General features: G+C 53.3%; 1 protein-coding gene and 1 long non-coding RNA gene across 11 annotated transcripts in view; one reads left to right on the top strand and one right to left on the bottom strand.

Annotated features, from left to right (window-relative positions):
- Positions 1-26,743, bottom strand: part of AUTS2 (activator of transcription and developmental regulator AUTS2) — a 1,101,696-nt gene that overhangs the window by 73,621 nt on the left and 1,001,332 nt on the right. For all 10 annotated transcript variants that reach the window (XM_047714565.1, XM_047714568.1, XM_047714567.1 and 7 more), the window contains one exon: positions 2,416-2,467. In XM_047714565.1, coding sequence (XP_047570521.1) covers positions 2,416-2,467 — 52 coding nt within the window. The remainder of the gene's footprint in view (positions 1-2,415; positions 2,468-26,743) is intronic.
- LOC125091129 (uncharacterized) lies at positions 13,312-18,919 on the top strand. Its single transcript, XR_007124589.1, has 3 exons — positions 13,312-13,396; positions 17,367-17,491; positions 18,333-18,919. It is a non-coding gene; the product is annotated as an uncharacterized LOC125091129 (long non-coding RNA).

Genomic DNA, 26,743 nt, shown 5'->3' on the forward strand with positions numbered 1-26,743 from the left:
GTGCTCTTGGCTAAGAATACCGCACAGAGACGGGAGACCTGACTTGCAGGCAGGCCCGCTGCCTCGAAGGGGAACTTGAACTTGACGTGCATGAAGCTGAGAATTCCTTGAAGGCCTCGTCACCCATCCATCCGGTAAACCCTGCCACCACCCGGAGTGAAAACAGAGCAAAACCCACAGGCAGGGATCGGGACTCCGTGCACCTGTCTCGTGCACCTGTCTCGAAGCAATTATTGACATTATCACTACACAATGAATCGCTTCTTGAAGTTGTTTTCCTGATATTTAGCAGCCTGAATACTAATCCCCTTAACAAAACTGTCCCCAAGCTTTCTCCCCTCCCTGGCCCCCCTAATCTCCTTCTCTCCAGGGGGGAGGGCGGGGCCGGGGACCAGCCAGTCGACTTCACCGCACCTGGATTTGCATTGATACCTCCCTTGTCATTCATGTTACCAACAGGAATTAGCATAAGGCATTAAGGGAGACTCGGGAGGAGAAAAGAAAGGCCATTTTGATGGAAATAAGGGGCAAAGGCATAATCTGCCATCGACTAAAATGCTTATTTGTGTATGGTTTCCCAAGCAAAGCTCAGAAAAAGCCTATGTTGATTTTAGTGTACACAAAGAAACCTTAATCCTTTCAAGGCAACTAAATCACCCCCAGAAAAGCAGCTCAGAAGAAAGGCACCCTGTCAGGGGGTTGGCTATTCACAACCAAATAGGATGCCACAAATCACACTCTGTAAGTAAACAAAAATAAGAATGTGGGAAACGTTTGATTGGGAAGGGAAGGGGGACAGAAGTGGGGGCGTCGGGGCTGCGGGGGGCAGGACTCTCATCACGCACTCTTCAACCTCCCTGAAGACACCCTTTCAACTCGGGGAGGGCAGCGAGGGCCTGAACGCAGGTCCCAGGGCCATCCCGCTCTAAGGCCGATCCCAGAGAAGGGTAAAGACATTCCAGAGTTTTTTGGAGCTACAGAGCAGAAGAGGGATGGGCGGCTTAGGTGCCGGAGGTCCCCGAGGTGGGAGGGGGAACCAGTAGTCACGGAGACACCTAAGACCTTTTGGGGACCTGTTCTGCTAGCCTCTTCCTCTTCCTCCTCCTCCCCACTGCTCTCTCCCAGATCCACCAGGGTCTACCGCATCCTCTTCCCTCATCAAAACGAGCAATAAACAATTCGGCATTTTCACAGAGATGCCCCGTATGCTGTGAGCTGCACGGGTCTTTTATTGGGCTTTTAGCATTATGGATAACAAATTGGTACAAACTTTCCGTCCATCAAAAAATATGATGTAATATAAAACTGGAATAGTCCATTATGCAATAAAAAAGATAAAAATTCAATGTGACAATAACTCTGGGAGGAACGGCAATCACAGCAGCACATACAACTCAGGGGAATGCGAAACATAACGTACGATTCTAAACTGCCGTGGGTTCCAATTCTAAAATAATCCAGGAGCCCAAAATTGCTGCACTCGGAAACGTGTCTTACTAACCAGTTAGCAAAAATGCTAGCCGGGGCGCAGGACAGGATGTCGGAAGTGGCTTCCAACGTCGCCCCTTTACGAAGGAATGCCCGGTTCTGTTCAAGCGCTACTGGGACTCTGCTGTGTAACTGCAGACCCGAGATGACCCCAGAAAGCACACCTCCACTTAGCAATCACCACGCCAGCGCCTCAATCAGGTTCCACGGCAAAGAGGAAAAGATGGAACAGTTTATATCACTTACACCTTCCAAATTACACACCTCTGTATCGCCAGTGATTAGAGACTCCCCTACGTTTCATTATTTCCAACCACACTGCTACAAATGAAAACTGCCCAGAAACCTACTGGCAATGATTTAAGAGAAGTTTTCCCTTTATGCACTGTTCCATGATTAGCCTCTCTTAGTCCGTACTGCAGTTGGGAAGAAATTAATGGGATAGCACATATTTAAATTTTGCCCTCTTGCTCGTTTATTAACTTTCCAGAAAGCCCACAGCAGAGTAAGGCTTGGTTTATGGCCATATCCCGTGCATACTAAACACCCACGGGTAACTGGAGACCACAGAACAAATCAGCTGTTTATAGTTCTCTGACTGCTGGGTAGTTGATAAGTAACAATGAAGTCAAGGCATTTGGAGAACTCTTACTCTCCGTGACGGCTTCCTACGTTACATTAACGTCACAGAGGGGGTGATTTCTCCGTCCAATCAATTTGAATGAGGATTCAGTCTATTCCGTTACAACAAACCGTTCCTTCACACGTCCCAGAAGCATACGGATTCTGTCTCCAGCAAAAACACAAAATATGAACAGCGGCTCCAGAACGAAAAACAGAAAGGCTGTGTTTCACTCGGACCTCTTAGGCAATGACAACGAGACAAAAACCCAAACCCGGCCACTGCTCGGAATTCAGGTGTCTTACCTTTGTTTACAATAACAGTATTGAAGAGTTTTTCAGAGCTGGCATCTGATGCCTGAAAAACAAGAAAGGGAGAAAAAATGTTATTATGGTCACAGATACTGCCACCAGCATCATCACTACCCTGGGTTTTAAATCAATTCGCTTCATTTTTAGAACAGCCTGATGGGAAAGCAGCTGCTTCCCCCAACCGTCCACAAGGTGGTGCTGTTTGACTGCAGGAGATGGACCTGCGTGCAGCTCTGTGCTGGGGGAAAAAAATCTTGATTTTCAAAAACGTGTCCTTATTAGACATACTATCTGTGCAAAACATATTTCTATGAGATGATACACAAAGCAATTCAGCTCATTCACATAGTGACTTTGCAATTTCGTTGATAGATCATTATTTTAGAAAAGGCATTTTCCCTTGATATGTGCAGACATGCCTGTTTTTCAGTTTTCTTTCACAAACCAGAAATGCCTATTATTTAACGTTAAGCCCTTCCTCACTAAAAGGTGTTGACTAGCACTTCCAGAGATTAATTTAAAGATTCATCCGATGACTTCAAGATCCCTGCTCCTCCCAGTAGCCAGGACGACCTTGGTGTTGAAACACGAGCAGCTGACCCGGCCCACAACGGGAGACTATGCCTGCCATCAGCACTAGAGCCTTTCCATTTTCCAGAAATCCCGTCTTCTACTTATTACAGGGGCTCGAGGAAAGCGAAAGAAGCCTGTTTGAACAGCGAGAGCAAAGCCACCGTAAATTGTACACTCATGTGCTGGAAAATAAACAGAAGTTGGTTTGGAGGGAACGCTGCAATGCTGCAGAAGCAGGGAATATTTCTAGAACTTCTGGAGGATTTAAACAATTGAACTGAAAATCGGCATCCCCACTACGGCATTGGAAGACGGATCTGCATTTGAAGTTACAATGGCGGTGTTGGGTCTCTGCCGTTTTTCCCACGCAGCCCTTGTAAATCACTTGCCTTTCACACTTTATACATAGAGATGCATGTTTTGACAAAGCAAAGCACAGGATGTTGGATAAATACAGAGGGGACTGTAAGAAATACGGGGAGGGTGTATGTGAAGTACACATGGCCTGACTCGGGGGCGGCTTTGGGGGACAAAGAAGATACTCAATTTAGCCTTTCTGCGACGCGTTGATGAAAAACAGATATTTTTGTGTCTATCTGGGCAACGTGTTCTAGTTCTCGATGCAAGCGATACGGAGAGACATAAAATATTTTCATTATGAGGATTTTTTTCCTTTTTTTTTTTCTTTAAAGCTTCCGTAGGGGATGGTTTGGAAAATTTAAGGATCCAGGAGAAAAAGAAATGGAGGAGTAAAGTGTGGGACTGCGTACACGTTTATGCATAAACAGTTTAAAATAAATCCTAGAGAGCTTTTTAAAAAATTCTGCGTGAATAGAAAATATGCCAAAGGCCTTCCTGACATCTTAAAGGTAATTAAATGTAAATTGTGTATGATAATAGCTTCCCATAAAAATAAGCCTCCGAAAAAAAAAAAGTGTGGCCTTCGGAGGGAAACAAGATGTCCATTAAGCAAATCAAGAGGATTGTTACGAAGGCAAAAATGGCAGGAACAGGGTTGTTACACTGTGACACCAAGCCAGGCTTCCAGGAATGCGAGCTTCCCCTGCTGAAACCCAGAGATAAAGAGTATGTCACCATTCCTGGATGAAAAGCAAGCACTCCTGCGTTCAAACTGGAAGGTCCATGCTAAATTCATCGCTGCAGAAAATAAACTGCAGCTGATATATTTAAAAGGAAAAAGAAAAAGGCCCAGTAATGAAGTCCTCTTAAAACCGAAATAATCCTCGCTGACATGGGGGCTGCTCATTCGGAGGCGCCTCGTCGGCCCAAAGACACGGAACGACAAGTGACCGCGCCCCGAGGACAGAAGACGCGGGCGAGGGAAGGAAATGGCCCCGACGGCGTTTTTGTTCGCGCTCGGCGCGAGCCGACCCGGCGGGGCCGCAGGTGAAGCGCCTCCGGGGGTCCCCGACGCCTCCCTGGGCGGCCGCCTTCGTGGGCCGCACACGGCGCCCGGTTCTCCCGGCGGCGGCGCAGGGATCCGCGCCTCTGAAGCGGCCTCGGACGGTGCGGCGGCTTCGGTGCCAAGCGGCGGGTCTCAAGGAACCACGTGCGCCCGCGCTCCGGGCGGCTCCGGGGCCTGCGCCAGCGCGTCCGAACCTCCCACCCTCCCGCGCCCGCAGGGCCGCCGCCCACAACCGCGAAGGGACCCCGCGAAGGACTCCGCGCCGCGGGACGCTGGCTCCTCCCAGCAGGGTGCTGGGTCCCTCCTGCCTGCCGCGGGGGGTCGAGGCGATGGCGGGCCACTGCCCCGCACAAGGGAGAAAAGGGCTTTTCGGCCCAAGACCAGGGTGGAAACCGCGGGGACAAGGTCTGCCTTTCCGGCACGAACTTTCCAAATTCCGCTTCCGCCTCCCGAGCGCTCGCGCGGCGTCTGGGCCCCCGGGCGCTCGGTCCGCGGCGGGGAAGGAGCCCGCCATCCCCGCGTTCCCGGGGCCATTTTCCTGGCCGGTTTCTTATTCTTTTAACTTCTATCGCCGTCTCTGCCCCAGGGCGAGCGACAGCCCGCGGCCCGCAGCTCCCCTCCGCCCTTCGGAAACCCCGGTCGCGGCGCGCGCCGGGGGCTTGGAGGCTCGGCCTCGCGAGGGTCGCAGGGCCCGGGCTGGGTCGCGGAGGGCGAGGGCGGGAAGCGGCTGGCTGGGGGCGGACGCCGAGTAACCGCTCCGGCCGCTGGGTGGGGGCTGGGTCCGTCCTCGCGCGCGGGGCTCCGGGGCCGCGGAAAGTTGGTGAAGCCGAGCGGAGGCACGGAACGCGCGGGGACCACACGGCAGGCACCGGCCTCCGCACCGACGGGGGACGCTCGCTCCGGCCGCAGAACCCGGGGGGCGCCCCTGCAGCGCGCCGCGGGAGGGGCCCCAGCGGGAGGCCGAAAGCCGCCCCGAAACTTCCGCGCGGTTCCTGCAGCCGCTGCCGCCGGCCCCGAGCCGCAGCCCCACCGGCTTCCCCGGGCACCGCGTGCGGGACCCCCGCCCCGGCCCCGCAGCCCCGCGCCGCGCCACCGGCCCCGGTCACCTGAGCCCCTCGGGACGGGAGGCGCCGGGTCGGCGGCCGCCCCCACGCCCCCGCCCCGCCCGGCACGACCGCGCCGCCGCTCCCGGCCGAGGCCGCCGGCCCCGAGGAAAGTACAAAGGCGGGCGGCTGGTAGGGGCGGCGGGCGGCTGGTAGGGGCGGCGGGCGGCGGGGCGGCGGGGGAGGGCGGGGGGGAGGAGGGGTGACGAAGGGGGGCCCGGGCGCGCCAGACGCGAGGCGCCCGCCCCCGCCGCCCCTACCCGCCGGCCCGGCCGCCGCAACAAAGACCCCCGACCCGGCCACCTCCCCTCCGAGCGCGGGCGGCCGGCGAGGGGCCGCATTACCTGGTCGCACGGGGTCAAGCGGCGCTGTCAGCCCCAAGTTCATGGCCCGGTTCCTCCGCGGGGCCCCGGGTGCGGGGATCGCAGCGCCCAGGAGGCGGCCGAGCGCACGGGGAGGGTACGCGCGGCTCCGGCCGCGTCCCCAAGTCCGTCCTCGGGGCGCCGCGGGGTCCGAGAGCGCGGGGCCGGGTCCGCGCCGGAGCAGCCGCCGCACATCCAGCGCCGCCGAGGCCGGGCGGTGGGGCGGAGGGAGCCCGGTCCGCGCCCGCCCGCTGCCTCCGGGCCGCTCCTGCGGTGCGCGGGTCGGCCGGGCACGGCGGGGGCCGAGCGGCGACCCGGGCGAGGCGGAGAGGAGCGGCCCGAGCCGCGGCCGCGGCGCGTGGAGCTAAGAGCGCGGCGGCGGCGGCGGCGACAGGACAAAGGAGACCATGTGCGGAGGGAGGGAGGAGGGAGGAGGAGGAGGAGGAGGAGGGCGCGCGGCGGCGGCGGCTGCTCCCCGGCGGCCGCCTCGGGCTCCCCGGCCGCGGGTCCCGCCTCTCCAGCAGCGCCGCGGCCCGACCGCTCCCGGCCCCGCCGCCGCCGCGCTGGAGCCCGCGGCTCCGGGAGCCCTTGTCGGGCGGCCTCGCGGGCGCGGCGGCAGCAGGGGCGCGGGGAGGGCGGCGCGGGGCGACGGCGCCTCCGGGCCGGGGCTGGCGGGCGGCGGGGCGCGGGGCTGGCTGGGCTCCGGGCCGCGCTCCGCTGCGGCGCCTGCCTCTGCCGGCGGCTCCGGCTCAAGTGAACTCCATCGGCGGCCGCCGCGGGCTCCCGGGCCGGACGGGGGGCAGCACGGGCGGCGGCGGCACCGGGGGCCTCGCTCCGGACTTCGCTCCCCGACCGCGCCGAGCGCGCCTCCTGCAGACGCTCGGGCGCTCGGAGCGGGACTTCCTCGGCGCGCGGAGCCCCGGCCGCCGGCCGCCGCCCCCCCCCCGGCCCGCCCCGCGCGCCCCGCCCCGCGCCGCCCCTCCTCTCGCCCCGGCGCCGGGCCGCCCCGCGGGGGCGCAGTCCGGGCGCGACGTCGACAGCTGTCGCTCCCCCCGCGCCTCGGGCCCGGGTCCCCACGGCGGGCGGCCCCTCGGGCGGGCGCGCCGGGAACTGCAGCGCTCCCCGCCCTCCCCGGTTGCCGCTTCCAGCGGTGCGCGGCGGCCGGCGAAGGCCTCGAGGCCCGCGGCCTGGGGTTGGGCTGAGGCTGGGCCGCGCTCCGGCCGAAAGCGGGCTCCGTGCGCAGCTGTGAGGACTGCAGAGCGGCGTGCGTCGGGGACGGCCCGGCACACAGTAGGTGCTCAATACAGAGCAACAAGTGCGCTGCAGAAAATGGGGGGGGGGCAGAGTCTAGTGTCGGAACACAGAGCTCTTCCTCTAACCTCACCCCACACGATCCAAGACTAAATGCAGTCGGTTAAGTCCCAGGGACAATGGAGCCCACGACCAGGCCATCGCAGACACCCCCGCCCCTTCGTCTTCCCATCCACTGACATCTGTAGGCCTCACAGCCGCAAAGGTGCAGCCGGCCGGTCCCCACAGCGTCCACCAGATGCAGGGAACGGATGAAAGGATACCGCAGCCTCACGAAACGGGCCTCAGTTACTATCGTTCTATCATTTATGGCCACGGTGTACCCCAGGGCTCCCTGTACGGTCTGGAAAGGAAGACATGGGGGCTCCATGCCCCTGAACTTGGTGTTGGGTGGATTCCTCTGCATGACCCACTCCTCCCAGAGCATGCCCAGCTCCCTGCGGTCTAGCCTGGAAGCCCCTCTGCGGAATTCTGGCCTCCTTACCGGCTCTCTTGACCACAGAGGCCCCGAAAAGGTACTAGGCCATACATGGGGATGAGGAGACCCTCTGCAAACTTCTGGAGTTGTAACTCCATGTCTGCAGCTTGGCAGGGCCCCTCCTTAGTGAGCAGGAAAAGTTGCTGTGATTTCCCAGCACCAGGGAAAAGAAAGGGGCACACAAGGCGAGCTCGCACCGGGGAGGGTTCTAGGGTGGTGCGGGGAGCAACAGGGGGAGTGAGGGCAGCCCACAGCTCCCGATGTCCCTGCTGGTGCCCATTACCTGCAGCGCAGTGGAGCAGAGAGGAAGAAACGGGGCTTGGGAGAAACGTACATCACATACAAATGCCATGGAGACTGGCTTAAAGCAATAATGTCCCTTCCTCACCTCTTTGAAGTTCAACATCCATCACAGTTTGATTTCATGGCGCTCCTGAAAAACCTCTCAAGAGGGAGAAGAGGGGGTGTTTGCTGTATGGCATGTGTTTCTTTAACCTCTATATACAAGGGATTTTGGAAATGGGGTCTCTTCTCTCTTGAGCCTGATCCCCTCCCCAGCTGGTAGCACTGTGTGGTGTTTCTAAAGACCCTTTAAAAATAAATGTGTGTGTGTGTGTGTGTGTGTGTGTGTGTGTGTGTGTGTGTATATATATATAAAATGTAATAGCCATTCTTCTCTACCTCTACCCCCAAAGAAGTCAGAAGGAAGGGTGCCTCGGCCAAAGACATGCATTTGGACTTGGATTTTCCAATTTCTTATACGATGTCACAAAACCCAGCTGAGGCCCTCAGGCTAGGTGCATTCACGCTGAAGCGGTTTCTGCAGTAAGAAGACAGCTCAAAGGCAAACATTAAATTTTCAAGAAAAGACATTAAAATCTTGTTTCTTTTGGTGCAATCAGAATGGGACGCTTTTCTTGTCTTGTTGCTCTAATAAAATCAATATTACAGGGAAGAGATTGCCAGAGCTCCTGCCAGGTCCCCCACAGGGTAAATGGAGATGCACAAAAGCACCGGGAACGTAGCTGACCAACGAAAACAAGCACTTAGCCCTCCGCAGAGCTTTTATGCGGCAGACTTTCTGACACTTCACCATGCCTTGCATTAGACCGTCATCTCGGATTATCAAGGATTGGATCTCAGAAAAGCCTGGGATAAAGCTGCATGTGTCCCTGTATTTTGACGATTTGGAATCCGGAGGAACGTGGAAACACCAATGGCCAAGCCTCTAGAGAACGCGAAGAACCGGCGTGTACACACTGTGTCCATACTTGGTCCCTTGGCCCCTGCCTGTGACCCTGGCCCCGCCAGGCCACCACTACCATCTGGCTGGCTCCATTCCTCAGCCTCTCCCCAGACACGTGAATGAGTCCGTTCTGATTGGTTTCCGGGTTGTTCCATGGCTCCTCCTTTCTGGAAGGACGGGAATCAATATCAACATTGGAAAGGAAGAAAGAAGGAAAGGAAAAGAAAAAGAATGATCACCCCAGGGTGGCTGGATCCCCATCAGAGGTCTGACTTTCAAGAACCAAGATTCATCACGTGGCGGTGGTGGTGGTGGTGGTTTTTCCCTGAGAAACCTGGCTTCCCTTTATTGTCATTTTCATCTAAAGGTGGCAGGCAGGGGTGTCTGGGTGGCTCAGTCAGTAAAGCGTCCTACTCTTGGTTTTGGCTCAGGTCATGATCTCCTGGGTCCTGAGACTGGGCCCTGAGTCAGGCTCCAAGCTCAGCAGGGAGTCTGCTTAAGATTCTCTCTCCCTCTCTGCCCCTCCCCCCAACTTGTGTGCATGCACACTCTCTCTAAAATAAATGAAGCTTTAATAAAAGAAAAAAGGTGGCTGGAAGCCACTATGTTATATTCACAAGACTTAACATACCAAGCACTCATGGCTTCTCTAACATCACCTTCCACTTCTGAACCAGATCTCAGGAAGGCAAGTCTTACAAGGCAGGTACCCTAACATGATGCAGATAACAAGAATATGGACTCAACGGCTTCCCAGCGTTAGATCAGTTATTTCAGGAACAAAGAGGAATTTTAATATAAGACCAAAGACCTTAGTCAAGTTTAGGATTTCCAGCTAAAACTTAAAAACAAACAAACACAGACCAAACCCAAGCAAAATTAAAATACCGAGTCATCATTCTCAAGTCTCACAATACAGCTAAAGATTTGTTTTTAAACTAATGGCAAATCAATGTAAATCAATGTTAAATGGCAAAGTTTTGAAGCTTAAAATGTGATTTGGTTCAATTTGTATCACAAATTACCAGACTGAGATTAAACAATTTTTTGGTAAAATATTTCCTATAAATTCTGGCCTTTTGTAGAGCATCTTGTTACAAGAAAAGCTCATTTGTTTTGTGGCATCCTCTCTCCGAAATATAATGAACTTCAGGATTCCCTAACAGAACATGGTTGGTGACTCTTGGCAGGTAGAGAGAGGTTAAGCAAGAGGAGGTCTTTATGAAAATGTCTCCACTTCTATATTTTACTTTTTTTTTTTTTTAAGTCAACTCTATGCCCAACATGAGTCTCAAACTCACGACCCCAAGATCAAGAGTTGCACATTCCACTGACTGAGCCGGCCAGGAGCCCCTCGAGCTTCTGTATTTTAAATTATGTGGTAGAAGACGACCACTAGAGAGAAGAGAAGACCCAGGGTTCGGTCTTCAAAACTCGCCTTGGGAAAGAGGTCACCCCACCTGGGTTATTTCTCTGTCTCTAAGAGCTTGATCTTTTCAAATTCTAAAGCTCTACAAGTTTTGGGAATTCAAGTTTCTACCCATTCTTTGGGTAGAGGTTAAGAGGCAGTGTCTGGTTGACATCGTGAGACCCTGGAGAAAGTCCCTCCACTCTCCATGCCTTAGTTTCTTCATCTTCATCTGAGGTATGGGGACAACAGTACCCACACCTCCAGGGTGCCTGTCTGTAATGGCACCTTTCACTTAGTGGCTGTGTGTGTTGACTCTCATGATCGAAGATGGCCCTTGGTTCTGATTCCTGGGGAGGCCAACAAAACGAAAGTATATTCTAGTACGATTGCAATGGCCATTCCACTGGCCATGCCGTCTGCTGGATTCTTTTAACGCAAACCACCTCACTGATAAGGAGAACCACCACGAGAACCACCCCTGAAAATCAGGAATGACACCTGTCCTAGAAAACACACCACCTGTACTAGGGAGCCCCACTCACACAGGCAAACAACCCTTTCGGACGGGGTCGAACAGGAGACTATATAAGCTTGGGTCACTAAGAAGGCTGGTGAGTTGGGAGCCATGTGCATCTTCTTGATAAGTGGTAAAATCAATCCTGAGTCAAGCAAAACCCTCCAGGAGTTCACCAGGCTTCCAGATGTCCTCCACCTCCTAATGGAAAGAGTTTTAACTTCTTCAAACGTAAAATAGTGTGCTTCCTAATTATGTCATTTTGATGCACTGAATTGCAATTTCTGACTTAAACAGGCCCACACTGTGATCCGGGACCACAGGAACAGTTTCTTACTGGTGCAGAGGCATGTTTTTCTGGTTTTGTTCCTTTTCTTTGTGGGGGATACCCACCACCCCCAATGTGATTTTAAATTCGACCATCGAGGACTAGGTCTCGCCCATCTCTACTCACGCCGGAGGGTAGCAGCGCTATGAGGGACAGGAGTCTGGACCTCTTGGTGCTTAATATTATCCATTTGTCAGGATATAATGCTAGCCTATTCCCCATGATATCCCTTCTTTCCAAACCGACCTGGTTTCTTGCGGACATAATTCACATCGTGGAATTTGCAGACCTGTCTGGGACCCACCGTGGTACCGGGAGGTCTCCCTCAATAGCCAACAGAGGGAGAGAATGAATAGGCAGCTGAGGTTTTCCCAGCCTGCTGGTAGGGTGGGGGTGCCTGACAGGCGTTGGGGTACCCTGATAGAGTGGAGAGAGGCTAAGGGCAGAGGACACTGCTAGGAGCCCGGAGAGACTTGTGGTTGGCCTGGAGCGGGAGCTGCTGCTCCTTCCCCATGACAGGCGACCAACAGCCCTCGTTTGGAGAGCTGGAGCCAACAGGTTGCTCACCACCAGGAAGCAGGAAGCTGCCCCACTGCCAACATCGTCCTGCTTCCCACCTCTGTTGACTACTGACATTACTCCTTCTGTGATGTCCAGCCCAGATTAAAACTCTTTCTGGGTCCTAGGGATTTCTCCTGCATCGGACAGATCACTTTAAACTGTAGATCATGACTGCCTCCCCTCGTGATGCACGGCTGGTCAACCTCGGCCCCAAGCCACTAGGCTCCGTACCCCACCCCCGCCACCGCCCCTTCCGCACAGGCAATTTTAACATGGAAGCTTCATTACTTATCACTCTGAAAGAAGGCGACAAGAGCTCATGCTCTCGCTGTTGTAAAGCAAAAGCCTCCACCATTACATGCCTGTGTTGCTACCATTGATCACAGGGCCGCAACCAGAGGGAAGTAAATAAACCGACCCGGGTTAGTTTATGATGCGTACTATTGAGACGCAGGGCGGAATAAATATTTTCCAAGTGTGGAAGTCAAGGAATTTTACTTTCAAACTTCGCAGTGTGCTATAAACTCTAGAGGGAAAAAAAATAGAAGACCCATAAACTATCTCTCACTTAACCACCAAATCTACATTAAAATATTAATATTCAGAATGTGACAACGCCACAAAGAAAGGCAATGAAAAATGAAATCGTATCCAGTCTCCGCTCATGTCGCCCAGAGGCACCTTATTTTTTGCTGACAAGCACAAGATACGGACTCTGAGGCTGGGCCTTCCTGGCTCTCCCCTGTGCTTTGGTCGCCAACTCCCCCCTGGTGACACCATTTCCTACTGGCCAGGAGTTCGCCATCTGGGGTCTAGAGGCCTGATCTGATGCGGAGTCGCAGTTCTGACAGGTGCGTCTGGCCCCTTCGTCACTGTACCATGTTCTGCCATCTGCATGATGGGGTGAGTCTTGATTCCTTACTCCCTTGGCCAAACCTGGATTTCCATATACCTACAATGAGGAGAGCTTCCAAGGTCCAAAGGGTCATGGTCAGGCTGTCTCGGCTGCGCTCAGAGAGGCAGGTATGTGTGTAGTTGACCTTCACAGGTTTTACAGACACCCTATATTAAGGTCACCTGCAAAAGTGGCGTGAGAAATGGCGGCCGACTGCATGTCAACATTTCTTTCCTTACAACCTTCTCTCAAGGGCTTTGCTCTTTTGCCCAGGAAAAATGTAACCTCAGGCATAGATAGTCTTTAGGACCCTGGAAATCCTATGCTCCCTGTCTACTAATACACGTGGGTCTAACAAAGCTTTTGTGCTTTCATTTTAGCTGCATATGGTACTGGGCTGATGGTCCTGATATTTATTTGCAGAAATTCTTGTTGGCAAGAACACGACATTTCCTTCTTCTGTTTCGGTGACTCAGACAGTTGCTGGGGTACTTACTATGTGCGCAGCCAGAACTGCAAAAAACTCCCTTGGTTTAGCTTCCCTGAAAGCATTCCTGTTGATGAAGGTTTCTGATTTTTACCCTTATTCTGGTCTTAGCGGTTCTCCCTGCCCCTCGCATACCGTCAGCACGGAGTGGAAAACTCTGACGTGGCCGTTACAGTAGACTCGAGCTCTGTGGCTTCATGAATCAAACGGGCAGACTTTGGGAATGGTCATGGGCTGTACAAACGCCAACTGCTGTGATCACATCCTGCTGTGACTGAGGGTAAGGGCAAGCCTACATGCTTGCAAAGACCCGTTAATTCCTCTCTGGTCCTGTATAATCTCCAATGATTGCTTCTGCTCCAGACTACAGGTTATCTTGAGGGTTTCCATAGGGAAATACATTCAGGACGATGTCTGACATGTGTTACCTGTTTCCTGGCTCACCTCTGGACACGGTCGTTCCTGTGGGTCTTACCTTGCCTTAGTGGGCCCAGGATGCTGCTTTGGAGATCAAAGATTCCATCCCTTAAGGGCCAGGACTGTGCCCTAACACTCCCACTCCCCATCATCCTTCCCCCTAACATCTACTACGAATGCCCTAGGTGAAGCCAACGGTCAGGAAACACCGCTCAGATCAAGGAGTTAACGAATGAATGACTCACCTCTCTGCCGACTAAAAGAATGAAGACATTATCTCAAAAACAAACTATAAAGACCTCTCCACAAACCACAAGCAGTGTAGGATTTCATAGAACACAGGAGCCCTCCACTGTGAGGCTAACATGAGAACGCACGTAAATTCTCTTGGAAACTGATTGTTAATTAAGCCGCCAATCATCGTGGCAGCTACGCTCTAAATATGGCCTCTAACACCTCTGTATGCGTCTGCTCTTCTCCCACGAGAAGGTGGCGCTTACATCCTCTATCCTGGAGTCTGGCCTGGACCCTCGACTCTCTTGACCAGGGGAATGCGGCGGAAGTAACATTCTCGAGCGTCAGGGCTCAGGCATTGGGAAGGCCTGGAAGCTTCTGCTTCTTGCTGCTTGGCACCCGGTCACCATGTTGTGAGGAAGCCCAAGGAGACCCGCATGGAGGATTCAGCTCTCGGGACCAAAGACCCGGCTGAGCTCCCAGCCAAGGGCCCGTAGGAGCTTGCCAGCCGCGGAGATAAACATTGTGGCTTTGGCTCCCCCAGCCCAGCTGAGCTTGCCTTGGCCAAGGCCACGTGGAGAGAGAGGAGGCGTCCTGACCAAATGGCAAAATAGAGAGCTAATAAATACATGTGTGTTCAGTTATTAAATCTGCAGCTCGTTACAAAGCAATAGGTCAGCGGGACAACCATCTAGGTCGCGTCCAACGTTCAGAGCAAGGAAGCAGGTGTGCACCTGCCCGGGTAAAATGCTCCCACCAGCTTCACCTCTGCTTTCTTGCCTCCGTGAGGGAATGATGGGGACCCTGAGGTTAGAGCAGGAACACGACTGAAACAAAGATCAAGACTACCAACCCGAAAATCCTGAAATCGGAAAAATCTCGGCCAAAATAAGGAAGAGTTTTCCATTTGATAAAGCAGAAGAAAACTTAACATGACAATGTTAACGAAAGAATCAATCTGATCTCTCCCTTTCGTTTTGGAGGCTGCAAATGTTTGCATAACTAAAAAGTCTTTAGTAATCCCTTCTTTTATCTAAAACAGATTGCCGGTTCAAGCACAGCCTCATGAAACTGCAGGTTCAAAGGAACCTGAAACCAAATTAGCATAAAATCTGGAATTCTCATTTCCACCAACTGCACAGCTGCCATCTGACAGCTCTTCTGTGATTTTTGGGTTTCAAACGGAAACTGAAAGTAGCTGAGGTGGCACAGGCCGGGGCTCCGTGCGTCCGTGCCCGCTCCCTTCCACGAGCTCACACGTTCGAGAGTCTCCCTAGAACCCCGTGGGTCGGAGACGCCCCCGCCGTGTGGCGTGTGCCTGGCCAAACCGGGGGGAAGCGGGGACAGTCGAGAAGGCAGGCAGGGTAGAAAGACTTTGCTTCCACTTTGAGGGGTGTGAAATATTTATAAGTAAATTCACACAAATCAGAGTGAATCTGCTGGGGGGGGAGGGAGAGGAAGAACACCCTTTCCCAGTTTTTGCATCACAAATGCCAAGAAACCCACACTCCAGACACTTCAGTCTAAGCACCAGGGGCGCGCATGCGGACTCCCTCGCATGACTCCCTGAGCACTTCCAGAGCTTCCCCTTTAGGTAACGACGACTGGATGCCACTACATTTAATCCTGGAAAACCCAAGGGGGGCCGCTTTGCCTCCTGCTGAAATATCATCACCCCTGGGACAAAAAAAGTCACACTTCTTTTACAGAAAAGGGGGGAAATGAGATAAAGTGTATCTGATCCCCCTGACGAGTACAGGTGCGGGGAGAGGATTTTCTCCCCCACTATTTGAGAGGGTGGATTTGCCCTGAGCCGTCCTAAACTTCCTCCGCTGATCCCCCCATGATCAAGTGCATGAATTCAAGTGACAGCTGGTGGGGCCACGACCACAGCACATGAAAAGCAGGCCGCGGCTGCGCAGGGAGGAGAGGCACGGCCTGCCCTTTCTCGTGCGCCTCTCTGTCCACTGCGCCTCACTCAGAGGCCATCTGCTCCCTCCCGAAGCTGGACATGAATGTGGACGGGGCAGGGGCCGGCGTGGTGGGGCGTGGAATTCACAGGGAGGCCATCCTGGGCTCACTTTCGCCCAGGTCCACGCCTCCTTTGACATTCCTCTACTGTTAGTGCACAACTTTTCACTTTCTCCAGGAGAAAAAAAAATTTAGTGAGCATCTGGTATTTACACAGAATCTTAGAGGGAGTTGACGGATTTAATTACAAGTGTTAGTAAAACAGGAAAATTGTAGCCAGGCTTTCAAATAGCCACTCGCCTGTAAGCGACAAGACTTCTTTGTGCTGCCGTTAAAGGACACGATTTACTTCCCAGCCAGGAGTTTTCTTGGAGAAGGGGACACGGGTGAAAAGACAGCTGCTGGCTGGTAGCTTTTATTTTAATGTGCGAAGCCGTCCTTCTTATACAAAGATCGAGCTTACAAACAACGTTCAGCGAGGCTGTGGGCTCAGGGTTGTTTTCCTGCTCGCACAAGTGGTGACCGATTTCCTCTCTGTCACCAACACCCGCTCACCACTGGCAGCACGCATCTGTGAAAGGACTAGCCAGGTTTCCAGGCTCCACATAAGGCCGGGAAGACGACTGAAAACAGCTGATCTGCGCGAGGATGAGGATGGACCCGGTCCTCACCGGCAGCCGGCTCCGGCCAGTTTTAATGCTGGTTACAAGTCCCGGGAAGAGCATCGCACACGGGCAAGGTCAGAGCTACCCGAGTCCTGGGCCAGATCGGCCAGGCCAGAAAACCCGGGTTTTAGAACAGGTTCCGTCCCTGCAGGTTGTGGCTTTGGGGAAAAGTCACAAAACCTTTCTTCTCCTCTACAATGCTGGACAGGTTGGGAGGAACAGTCTCTCTCACTCTCTTCCAAGATCCTGGGATTCTGTACGACCTACTATCTAGATTATAAACAGAACAGCGTCTGCGCTGGAAAATAACATTTCCCTCTTTCCATTTTCTTGGAGTTTACGTTACTAGTATCTAAGAAGGACATACTGCTTGAGTTATTTTTCCTGGGGTTCCCACACTCTTAGCAGTTCCTGATAAATCAACGAAACGTCCGAAGCCTGCCTTGTCCAGTTTGCATTTAATGCTTCCAACCAGTAAGTCCCATGTAACGTCCTCATCAAAACAGGGCACAAGTGAGCCTTTCAGGCCCTGGGCCTCTTGTCCCTTGGTACTGTGGGCCCATTAAACACATTTGTCAGCTTTATGTTTTAAAAGCAAAACCAAAAGGGTAAATGTGTCATCACATACTTTTTAATCTGAAATCCACATGGGAAGGAGTTCAGAGAGAGAAAGAAAATAGACCCTCCCCTAAGCCCCTCACACACACACACACACACACACACACACACAAACACACGCGTGCACACGCACACCTCTCCCCGCCACCACACACTCATCGGAACGGGCTTCATCTTCATCAGACCATTCCCGGGGCCGAGACACGTCACACCACACTGGGAACCAGCGCAGTCATTTCTGACACTCCACAATCAGATGAAACAGGCCCTGCGCCGGGCCTGAAAGGGAAGAGGACCACATGCTTCCCTCTCAGGACTTTTTCTTTCTTTTTTTTTTTCTAACAGGGAAGTTTGGCTTGGAAAGAACTTGTTGCACAGACACATGTGGCCTCAGCAGGATGGATCCTTAACAGAGGAGACAGATTCCAGATTCAGGCCTGCTGGAGCAGGGTTTAAATCCTCCGAATTCGGTAATGGAAAGTTTGGGTCACATTAAGGGCTGTGGGATCCGGGGGTAAGATTTAGTTCTAAATCAGCCTCTTGAGCAGCCCCCTAAGAAGCACCATATGTCTCCAATTCTCTCTTGGCACTTTCCTTTTGAGGGACCAGAGAACCCCTGGCTTCAGACCGTTTCCCTGTGTATTTAATGATGACTCCCATCCTTAGAATGGCTTTTTCTTTTTAAAGCTCTTTTCAAATGTTTCCCAATTTTTCATTCTGAAAAGTCCCAAATTTCTAGAAACGATGAAAGGATGGTCCAAACAACACCCACACCACCTTCGTTTCTGTTCCTCGACTAACATTTTGCCCCAATTACTTTCTCTCTCCTTACTCTTGACACACATGCCAAGGGGTGTCCATGCACCTACCTGGTCCCTCAGGGTTGGTGTGGGAAAGAGGCATCTACCCCAGATTGCCTTCTGGCACCTTCCTTGTGGCTGCTTATCTGAGTGGCAATGTCTAAGACCCTGATTGGGTCACGTAAGCTGGTGGACTGGGTCCCTGTGACCCGAACCCCACCCTCCCAACATGTGTTTAGAAAGTCAGCACACCCTGGGTTCCTCTTTGTGCTTCCAGGACTCATGAGGACTCCATTCTGCTGAGGCGGCCTGGACACAGCTTTGGGCTCGGTGGTCAGTCAAGAGGGAAAGTGGGCTGTGGGGAAAGGGGCGGCCTACTCTCCTGGGGAGCTAAAGGCCCTTCCTCATCCGCACAGAATGCAGACGGGCCCGTCGGGGGCCCGCAGGCATTCACCCAGCTAACCACCTGGCATAGTATTGGACGCTCCTGTCCCTGCTTCCTCATCTCCAGGATGGACGGATACTGGGCCTACTTCAGCGTCGCTGAGAAGTCAGTGACCCGTACCCTGCGAGCGCGCGGTCGACAGAGCTGGAACTCTTGTCCCGAATGCTCCTTCCAGGTGCCCCTCTGAGGAAGAGCGGACAGATGAGGTGCGACGTGCATGGACATCTGGCCTCGTGAGCCTCTTAATCTCGTCAAAGCCTGCTACGTGCGCCATGCTGGACGGCACCTACACACGCAGAGCGGCCTGGGCCGGGGAAGGAGCCACGGCGAGAGGGATGGCAGTTCGGGAGAGCATCAGGACAGAACCGGGGAAGGGCAAGAGGCTCCGGCGGGAGGAGGGGACTCAGAAGCGGAAAATGCGCAGGAGGCCGGGGAAGAACAAGGCCCGAGAAAGGATGGACGGCGGGTAAAGCGGCAGGTCTCCAGGGAACGGCCAGCGATGCTGGACCACGGACGAGCGAGTGAGCGGATGATGGGGCAAGAGCACAGAGGTGGGACCTATGGACGGCGGCGCCAGGAGCCACGGAAAAGCCTGAGACACACAGGGCCCGAGTCCGACTTCAGTGGTCTGTGGCAGTCAGTGGTCTGTGGCGGACAGTGGTCTGTGGTGGTCTGTGGCGGTCAGTGGTCTGTGGCGGTCAGTGGTCTGTGGCGGACAGTGGTCTGTGGTGGTCTGTGGTGGTCTGTGGTGGTCTGTGGCGGTCAGTGGTCTGTGGTGGAGGGCAGGAACGTGGTCCTCACCCTTCCGACTGCCGTCTACAATCTACTCTGCCCGGAGGCTCTCTCTCCCTACAGGATACCCCCGCCTGGGGACAGCGGACGCCAACGCAAATATACACGTATTTCTTCATAAAGAGAAGCAGCCATTCACGCCAGATCAGCAGTAAATGATCGCAGTGTCCCGTATTTTGCATTCACAGACCATTTTGTCCATGAAAGCCAATGGAAGCACGAGGAGAAAGAGACCCAGAAAGCATCGTGGTACTTGGAAAATGTGGCTGCAAGTCCTTCCCGTCAAGATGTGGAGGCTACTCCCCCCCCCGCCCTGAATTTGGTGAACTCGTGAGAGCTTTGATTGGGGGGCAGAAGTGGTACCATTTCCAAGGCGAGGCGAGAAGAGGCCTCGCTGCTTCTGCCTCTCAGGAAGCTCCCCCCCAACCCAGCTGCCATTCTGAAATGGCCAAGCCACAGGGGAAGGACTCATGGAGGTCCCCCCACGGAGGGTCCCAGCCAAGCTCGGCCCGGAGTCATCCCCACCCAGGCTCGGGACATGGGAGGGAAGTGCTCTCTGGATGATTCTAGCCCATGGAATTCAGATTCGAGTCACCCGGACACCCTGGAGCAGAGACGAGCCATCCCGGCTGTGCCCTGTCCCAATTCCTGACCCACCGAACCTGTGAGCGTAATAAAGGGGGGGGTGGTTTCACACCGCTAGGTTTTGGAGTAGACAACTAGAACAAACACATCTTTAAACACGGATTTCCCACTTTGTCATGGGCATTTGCCATAATCAAGCCCTTCATTTCTGAGGCTGTTTCTACGATTGGGCACGGGGGTGGGGGTGGGGATTAGTGTGACAAACCCCCATAGCCCAGGCCACACCGGAGGGCTGTAGGAAGCTTACTGATGGGACAGTAATCACCAGTGTGAATTGTAGGGGTACGGGAGGTAAGTCCCACTGCACACCGGGGGGGGGATCTTATCACATCACTTTTAAGAGAATCAACAAATGCAAAAGAACTTGATAAATATTTTCCATAACAAAACACAATTGGTTGCAAAGGGATCCAGCCCGGTTCCTCATTAGTTCTCCCTCACTTGTCAGACAAGCTCCGAGCTCACCGAAACCCACTGTGGATTCTTCATAGCTTGCTGGGAAATGGGACTCTACATTTCCTTCACAGCGCATGTTTCTGGAGCCCGCTTCCACATCTGGAGTGCGGGCTTGCTCCCTCTGCCCGGGGGGAAAAGGAGCATCAGCTTCCAAAGAGAGGGAAGAGCGGGTCACCTCGGCGGCTTTGGAAGTGGCCGAGGGGCAGAGGGGGTGGGGAAGGCCAGGCTGCCATTAGCAGGGCTCCCGGGTGCCCCGGGATCACGGTAGGTGATAACACACTTGGCTGACATCAGAAAAAAGAACCATCATTCCTCTCCCCACCCTCACTCCCTCTTCTTCTTTTTTTTTTTTCAAGGAGGCTTTTTACCCTCATTAAATGAAACCTTATCTCTGAAAGACTGCGATCCTCAGCAAATGACAAGTGAGCCTAATCTCGTTTTCTGACAACTGATTCTTGACAGTACCTTCCCTTTGATTTCTGAGACACGCAGTTAGACATGTATTAATCTGTCAGTCATCATCCCTAGGAAGAATAAAAAAAAGAGAGAGGAAGAAAGAAATGAACATTTGTGAATATGAAGGCAAGACAAGGGGCGAGAACACCTATTTTAAGTGACGCACGAACATTCCTTTCTCGCACAGCCCCCGCCCATCGGGCTCGGGGAACATCCCCGAAGCGGAGAGGCAAGCCGACCAACCCAAGGGCCTGCGGAAGAGGCACCCCCGATCGCAGGCAACGTGGTCCGGCAGAAGGGCGTGCGCCCTGGAGTGCGGCGGGCCGGGTTCAAATCCCAGCCCCACGTAGAGGTCACAGGTAGACTGAATAAGATCTTTAGTCTCTGAGCGTCAGAACCCTGCCTGTAGGATTCGGCTCATGGCTTCTGCTGGCTGCAGAGAGTAAATAATCTTTATCTACTGCACAGGTGGGCATAAAGTCAGCGCCCAATCCAGTATTTCCGGTGGGAACACTACCACTGCTATTTCTGCTCGGGTCTCCCTCGGAGATGCTGAACAGGGAAGCAGGAGGAAATAAAGGGTACGCCCCGTTCCTCAAGAGGTCACGCACGTAGAAGGGATTCGAGAACTACACGGCAGCGCTCATAGGGACCGCCAAGGAGAACCCCATAAAAAATGGCGCCACATGACTCTGGAAAACTCAGACTCTCATGCTGGTTGCTCCCAACCCACCCTCAAGATCTCGGACACACGGCCACCCCTGCCTCTGTTTCCGCACTCCGGAAGGAGATTCTGAACTCTGCCCCTGAGGCATTTGCAAACGGGAGCACGCGTGCTGTTTGCTTGTTTGTTTCAAGGGGTGGGGGAGTCACGGAACCACATCGGTCTTGGGATCCCCGGGGGTGAACCAAGTCCGTCTGCCTGGCTGGCAGAGTAAAAGAAAAGGGGTATTTTCGACCAAATGTCGTGAGTCAACACCTGCATTGGGAGCGGTCACCCACAGCAGTTTTTTTTATCTTTTCATACAGAGACGGACAGAGAAGGGAAGACGCAAAGGCCTCCAGCCTTACCTCCGAGCTAACGGGGCATGAAGGAGCCAGGCGCTCGGGCTTGTCCGCAGAGGGCACGCCCGCAGATTCTGGGGTCGCTGAGCCTGAAAACGATCCCGAGAAGTCCTCCCCAGGAGTCCGCCTCTCTGAGCCAGGCCTCTGGGTTATATGCCTCAACCCCCGCCGCGCCCCCGCCAGGTGCGACAATACAAAACACCTGAGTGCTCTCTCCACGGCCTCTGCCGCCTTGATTCCACCTGCTGGGGCCGTTATTAGATAAACGTGCTTCGTGCTGCCACGAGAGGGTCACAACACAAAGGACTGGGGAAGAGGAAGGAAAATGAGGAGTCTATGGAGTCACTGGCACCCACTTCTTAGGGACAAAGTGTTGTTCTGTGAAGAACGGGCACTTCCCGGGACACCTGCCATCCCTTTCTCTGCTCTCCTCCTTCCTGTTTCTGCAACCGAATCCTTGGCTGCTGGTCTGTCTGCATGGCCGATGGAGAAGGAAGGAAACAGAGGTAGCACCACAGTCTGCGCTCTGCTGCGGTTAACGAAGACCACGTGAGACAGGACAGACCGGAAGAGGAGACGATCCGTGCTCAGGTGAAAGTTCTTCTGCACACCAGCAACGGGGTACACGACCTTCTTCCCTCCTCCTCCTCCGCCTCCCTCACCCATCCCTCTGGCACTGTGCCACCTGGATCGTCATGGGCCACAAAGAAGAAGGAGTCCCCGCACAGGGGTGGAAACACAACGGAGGAAAATCCCTGGAGAAAAAGGCAACAGACTTTTGGTTTTAGCAAGAAAGAACTAGAAAGTCTCCAAACCAGCGACTTGGAGAAACGTGATCTTTAGGTAACTGCTCCACATTTGCTAAGACTTCATAGTTCCCGGGAAGACAGATCAATGGGACGAATGACCAAGCCACTCGCAGGCCATGTCCACTGCGGGGGTACAATGGAGATGCACACAGGGTCATGCTGGGCTCCCCCAACAAGACCTAGAAGTCCAGAGCCCTGGTCTGCATTCCGACCATGCCAATTGCTTCTGCGCTCTGGGCCTGGTTGTGATGCTGGCCCTTCTCAGGATTTGTGGGATGAAGGTGAAGCTGAAAAGCACTCCATCAACTCCAAAAGGAGTTCTGGAGTATATTTATATGTATACAAATGGGTATACGTTTGGTATACATTTAAATGTTGAAACACTGGGTGTTACTGTTCAAAAAAAGTTTCCAGAACTTGAGAGAAGGTTATTTTATAACAGAAAAATTAAAAAATAATTAAAAAGAGGGGTGCCTGGGTGGCTCGGTCAGTTAAGCATCTGACTCCTGCTTGCAACTCAGGCCTTGATCTCAGGGTTGTGAGCTCAAGCCCCCTGTTGGGAAGCCTACTTAACAACAACAGCAAAAACCTAAAATATAAAGAATGAGGCTGGCCAGCTGCAGAAGTAGCCCAAGAAACTGCCTGAACTCATGGCTGAAGGATCTAGAGTGACCCCAGTTCAATCCAAGTGACCTTAGTGTGATCTCAGGGAGTCAGGATCCCAATGTGATTAGAAGTAAGAAAGCTTAAGTTGGATCCTATCATTCTCTTATCTGTCTACGCACCCACTTTGCTATATGATCGTCTATCTTCCATCCAACCAACCACCCATCCACCAATCCATCCCCCCACCCCCCACCAATCCATCCATCCATCCATCCGTCCGTCCATCCATCCACCCACCCACCAATCCATCCATCCATCCATCCATCCACTCACCTACCAATCCATCCATCCATCCATCCACCCATCCATACACCTGTCCGTCCATCCATCCACCTGTCCATCCACCCATCCATCCATCCATCCACCCTTCCATCCATCCATCCATCCACCCACCAATCCACCCATCTATCCGTCCGTCCATCCATCCACCCACCCACCCACCAATCCATCCATCCATCCATCCAACGATCCATCCACTCACCTACCAATCCATCCATCCATCCATCCATCCATCCATCCATCCAATCATCCATCTACCTGTCCATCCACCCACCAACCATCCATCCACCTACCCACCCACCCACCCATCCATCCATCCATCCATCCATCACCTCCTACACGTCTAACATGTGATAAGCACAGACTACTTCGCACCAGCACACACAGATAAGGTATGGACTCTGCTCTCGGAGAGCCCACTGTCCAGTATGGGAAGCAGTATAATCAGAAAGCAGAATTAAGTGCTATAAGTATAATAATAGAAATCGATGCATGGTACTGGGGATTCGCACAGGATGGAAGGGCCAACTGCCTGAACCTCTTGCTCTCACAGTCCCTGCTCGCCCAGTGACCTTCCGATTACAATTTGGTTTCCTCAGGAATTGTCCTTTGGGGTTAGAGGTGCCAACTGGGGCATGTAAGTCATTCTTCCTGGAGCGGGTGGTGATACTGCTCTTTGTAAACAGAAAGATTGGTGTAATTTAGTGGGCTTCCCTGGAGTCCGATTAGCACGATCCCCTCTGAGTTTCCAGACTGGGCTGACCCGATCATGTAGCTGCCCTTCCAGGAGCCTGCAAGCAAGCCGCCATCTACGTTCCCACCTTGCTGTTCTGTAACCACCACTGGTGGGGGTTTGGAGCTGGTACAGGAACTTCCTCTGTCCTTCTGCTTTCAAAAATCATGTGTCCCACTCTTTTCAGTAAGTCAGTGAGTGCTACGTCTTCACTTCCCTTCATGCTGTTCCACCACAAGTGTGACGCCGGCTTCCTGCACGTATGAGGCCACAGGGATCTCTCGTCAAGGCTTTCCTAATGAACAGATCCAAGGGCCCTTTCTGTCTCTCCTTCTACACAACTCGCTGACTGCCACTCCCTTTTTCACTGGGGCTCCATGATGGCGAGTGATTATTATCCTCCTGCTTTGCTTTTCCTTTAATAGTGGGATTTTTTTCAAGGTCCCCTTCAATGTCTAGAAAGAAGGAAGTAGGAGGCTCTTACCCATTCCCCAACTTCTATCATAATTTCTGAGCAGATGGTGCTCAAGTCTCCAGCCCTACACTTCTCCTGCATTCCAGACCCATATTTCCAACTCATCTGTTGGACAGTGGCACTGACTGTCTCATTGGCACTTCAAAAATCAGTTTCCAGAAAGAAACTCATAGGCATTTCCTCTTGATTGCCAACAGAGTGGACTAGGCCGTCCCCCTCCCCTCCCCTCAGTTTACCGAATCTTCAGGACACCTTCCTCCCTTTCACCCTCATGGTCCTGGCTTTCGTGCAAGTCCTCAGCCGACTGGGGTAGTGGTACTGATTGTCTCTTCCCAGCCTGGTGTTCTGCTCTTTTCATCCTTGTAAAGGCTCCAAACATGACAGGCCCGAGGACGGAGGTCTGTGTCAAACCATTGGATTCTTCTTTCCAGGCTGACAAATACGAAGGGATGGGTTAGATAGAGATTGGCTGTCAGATCTCGCCTCTGCCCCACCAATCTTGTCCACAGATCTTGGACAAGGTACTTAACCCCTTTGAACAAAGCTTCCTCGCCCGTCATAGTGGGTTGGCGACTTGCTACACCCTAGGCTGATAGGAGGAAACTGGGTAGACCCCATCCAGTGCAAAAGAGAGCCTAGACATTCGCAGCTATCTTGGCTGAAAGGAAGGGAAACCGGAAGATGAAATCATTTGATTTGCCTTGCTTGGCCTGTGGTGCCCAGCCCTATACACCGTACAGGGTAGGAACTCAAGTATCTGTACTGCCTTTGAATTAAGGAACTTCTCTTAGCACGTCCCAAGGAGAGGAAGAGTAGCACAAAGGGCTAGGGCCGTCCTTTCAAGGGATAATTTTCCTTTCTTCAAGCAGTTACCAGGATTGACACTCTTTCCCTTTGAGCATCAAATCTAAATCATTTCACCAGCCTGCTGAATGGCTGCCCACTGCACACCCAGCCAGGGAGGAAGAAGACCCAGGGAGGCTAGCGGTCATCTCTGCGCGAGCCAGATCTGTTTTGTGATTCTCTACCGAGGCCCCTTCAGGATGGCAGCAATGGCTCTACGGTCACTGGCTGGGCATAAAACTACTAGGTCAAAATTTGTAAACTAGGCTTGGGGTTGCAAGGGTAGAGGAGGGGCAGAAGTTAAAGGAAATGGGGTTCTTCGTTCTATTCTCCTCAGGGCAACTCAGTAACTGCCTCTGGAAAGCTGAACAACTATAAAGAAGGTGCCCTTGCTCGTGGAGGTCATGGTGAAGCACGGACATGGTGAGCTCTGGCTGCCCTGGGCTGTGCCTGGACACAGGGGAGGGACCCAGTTCCCCTCCTAGGTCCCTTCCAGCTCACGATCCCATGACACCTTGTCTACCATGGGCTGCACAGCCCGGAATCAAGTACTCTGGGTCGATGGGTCTGAAGGCTTCATTCTGCTTTGACGGTCTGACTAGACAGCAAGAATTTGTCCCCATTTCTCTTCCTCCCTTGGTGACGGTGGTGACACATCTTATTCTCGGTTACCTTCACATTCCCAGACTTCTTCCTCAACACGTGCTGTTTTCTGACACACGCACACGAGGACCAGGGCTTACACATGCTTGGAATCAGCTACAGTTTGATGAAGACGGAGCGGAGACAGAGGAAGTAATGACAATCATCATTTCATCCATAAGCCTTCCTGCCCCACCCCGGCTCTCCGTGTGCAAAAAAGGGCAATTAAAACAGGGTTCAATTAAAAATACCGTAAAAAAGAAATCAAATAAAATATTATAAAGCCATGTGCCATTATTAAATAAGTGTTTGCGAGAGGAGGTCCTTCCACAGTAACGAACAGCCCAGAGAGAGCAGGAAATCATCCCCCGGGAGGGGAGAACGCACACTCGACGCACACCTACAGGGAATGCCACTTTGTTCTTCAGCACAAAACCCATGTCTTATTGAAAAGTAAAAAAACAAAAACAAAAACAAAAACGAGCCCCCCACCGTTGGTCATCCTACAAGCGTGCGACTTGTACTCACTCCACGTTTCCAGCTCTTACCCGCCCCAGCCCCATCTGCTTCGCCTCCAGGAGGCACATCTCCCACTAAGCCCCACGAGGAGCGCGGG

The sequence above is a fragment of the Lutra lutra genome, chromosome 18, assembly GCF_902655055.1.
Source record: "Lutra lutra chromosome 18, mLutLut1.2, whole genome shotgun sequence".
In the NCBI taxonomy this organism is placed as follows: domain Eukaryota; kingdom Metazoa; phylum Chordata; class Mammalia; order Carnivora; family Mustelidae; genus Lutra; species Lutra lutra.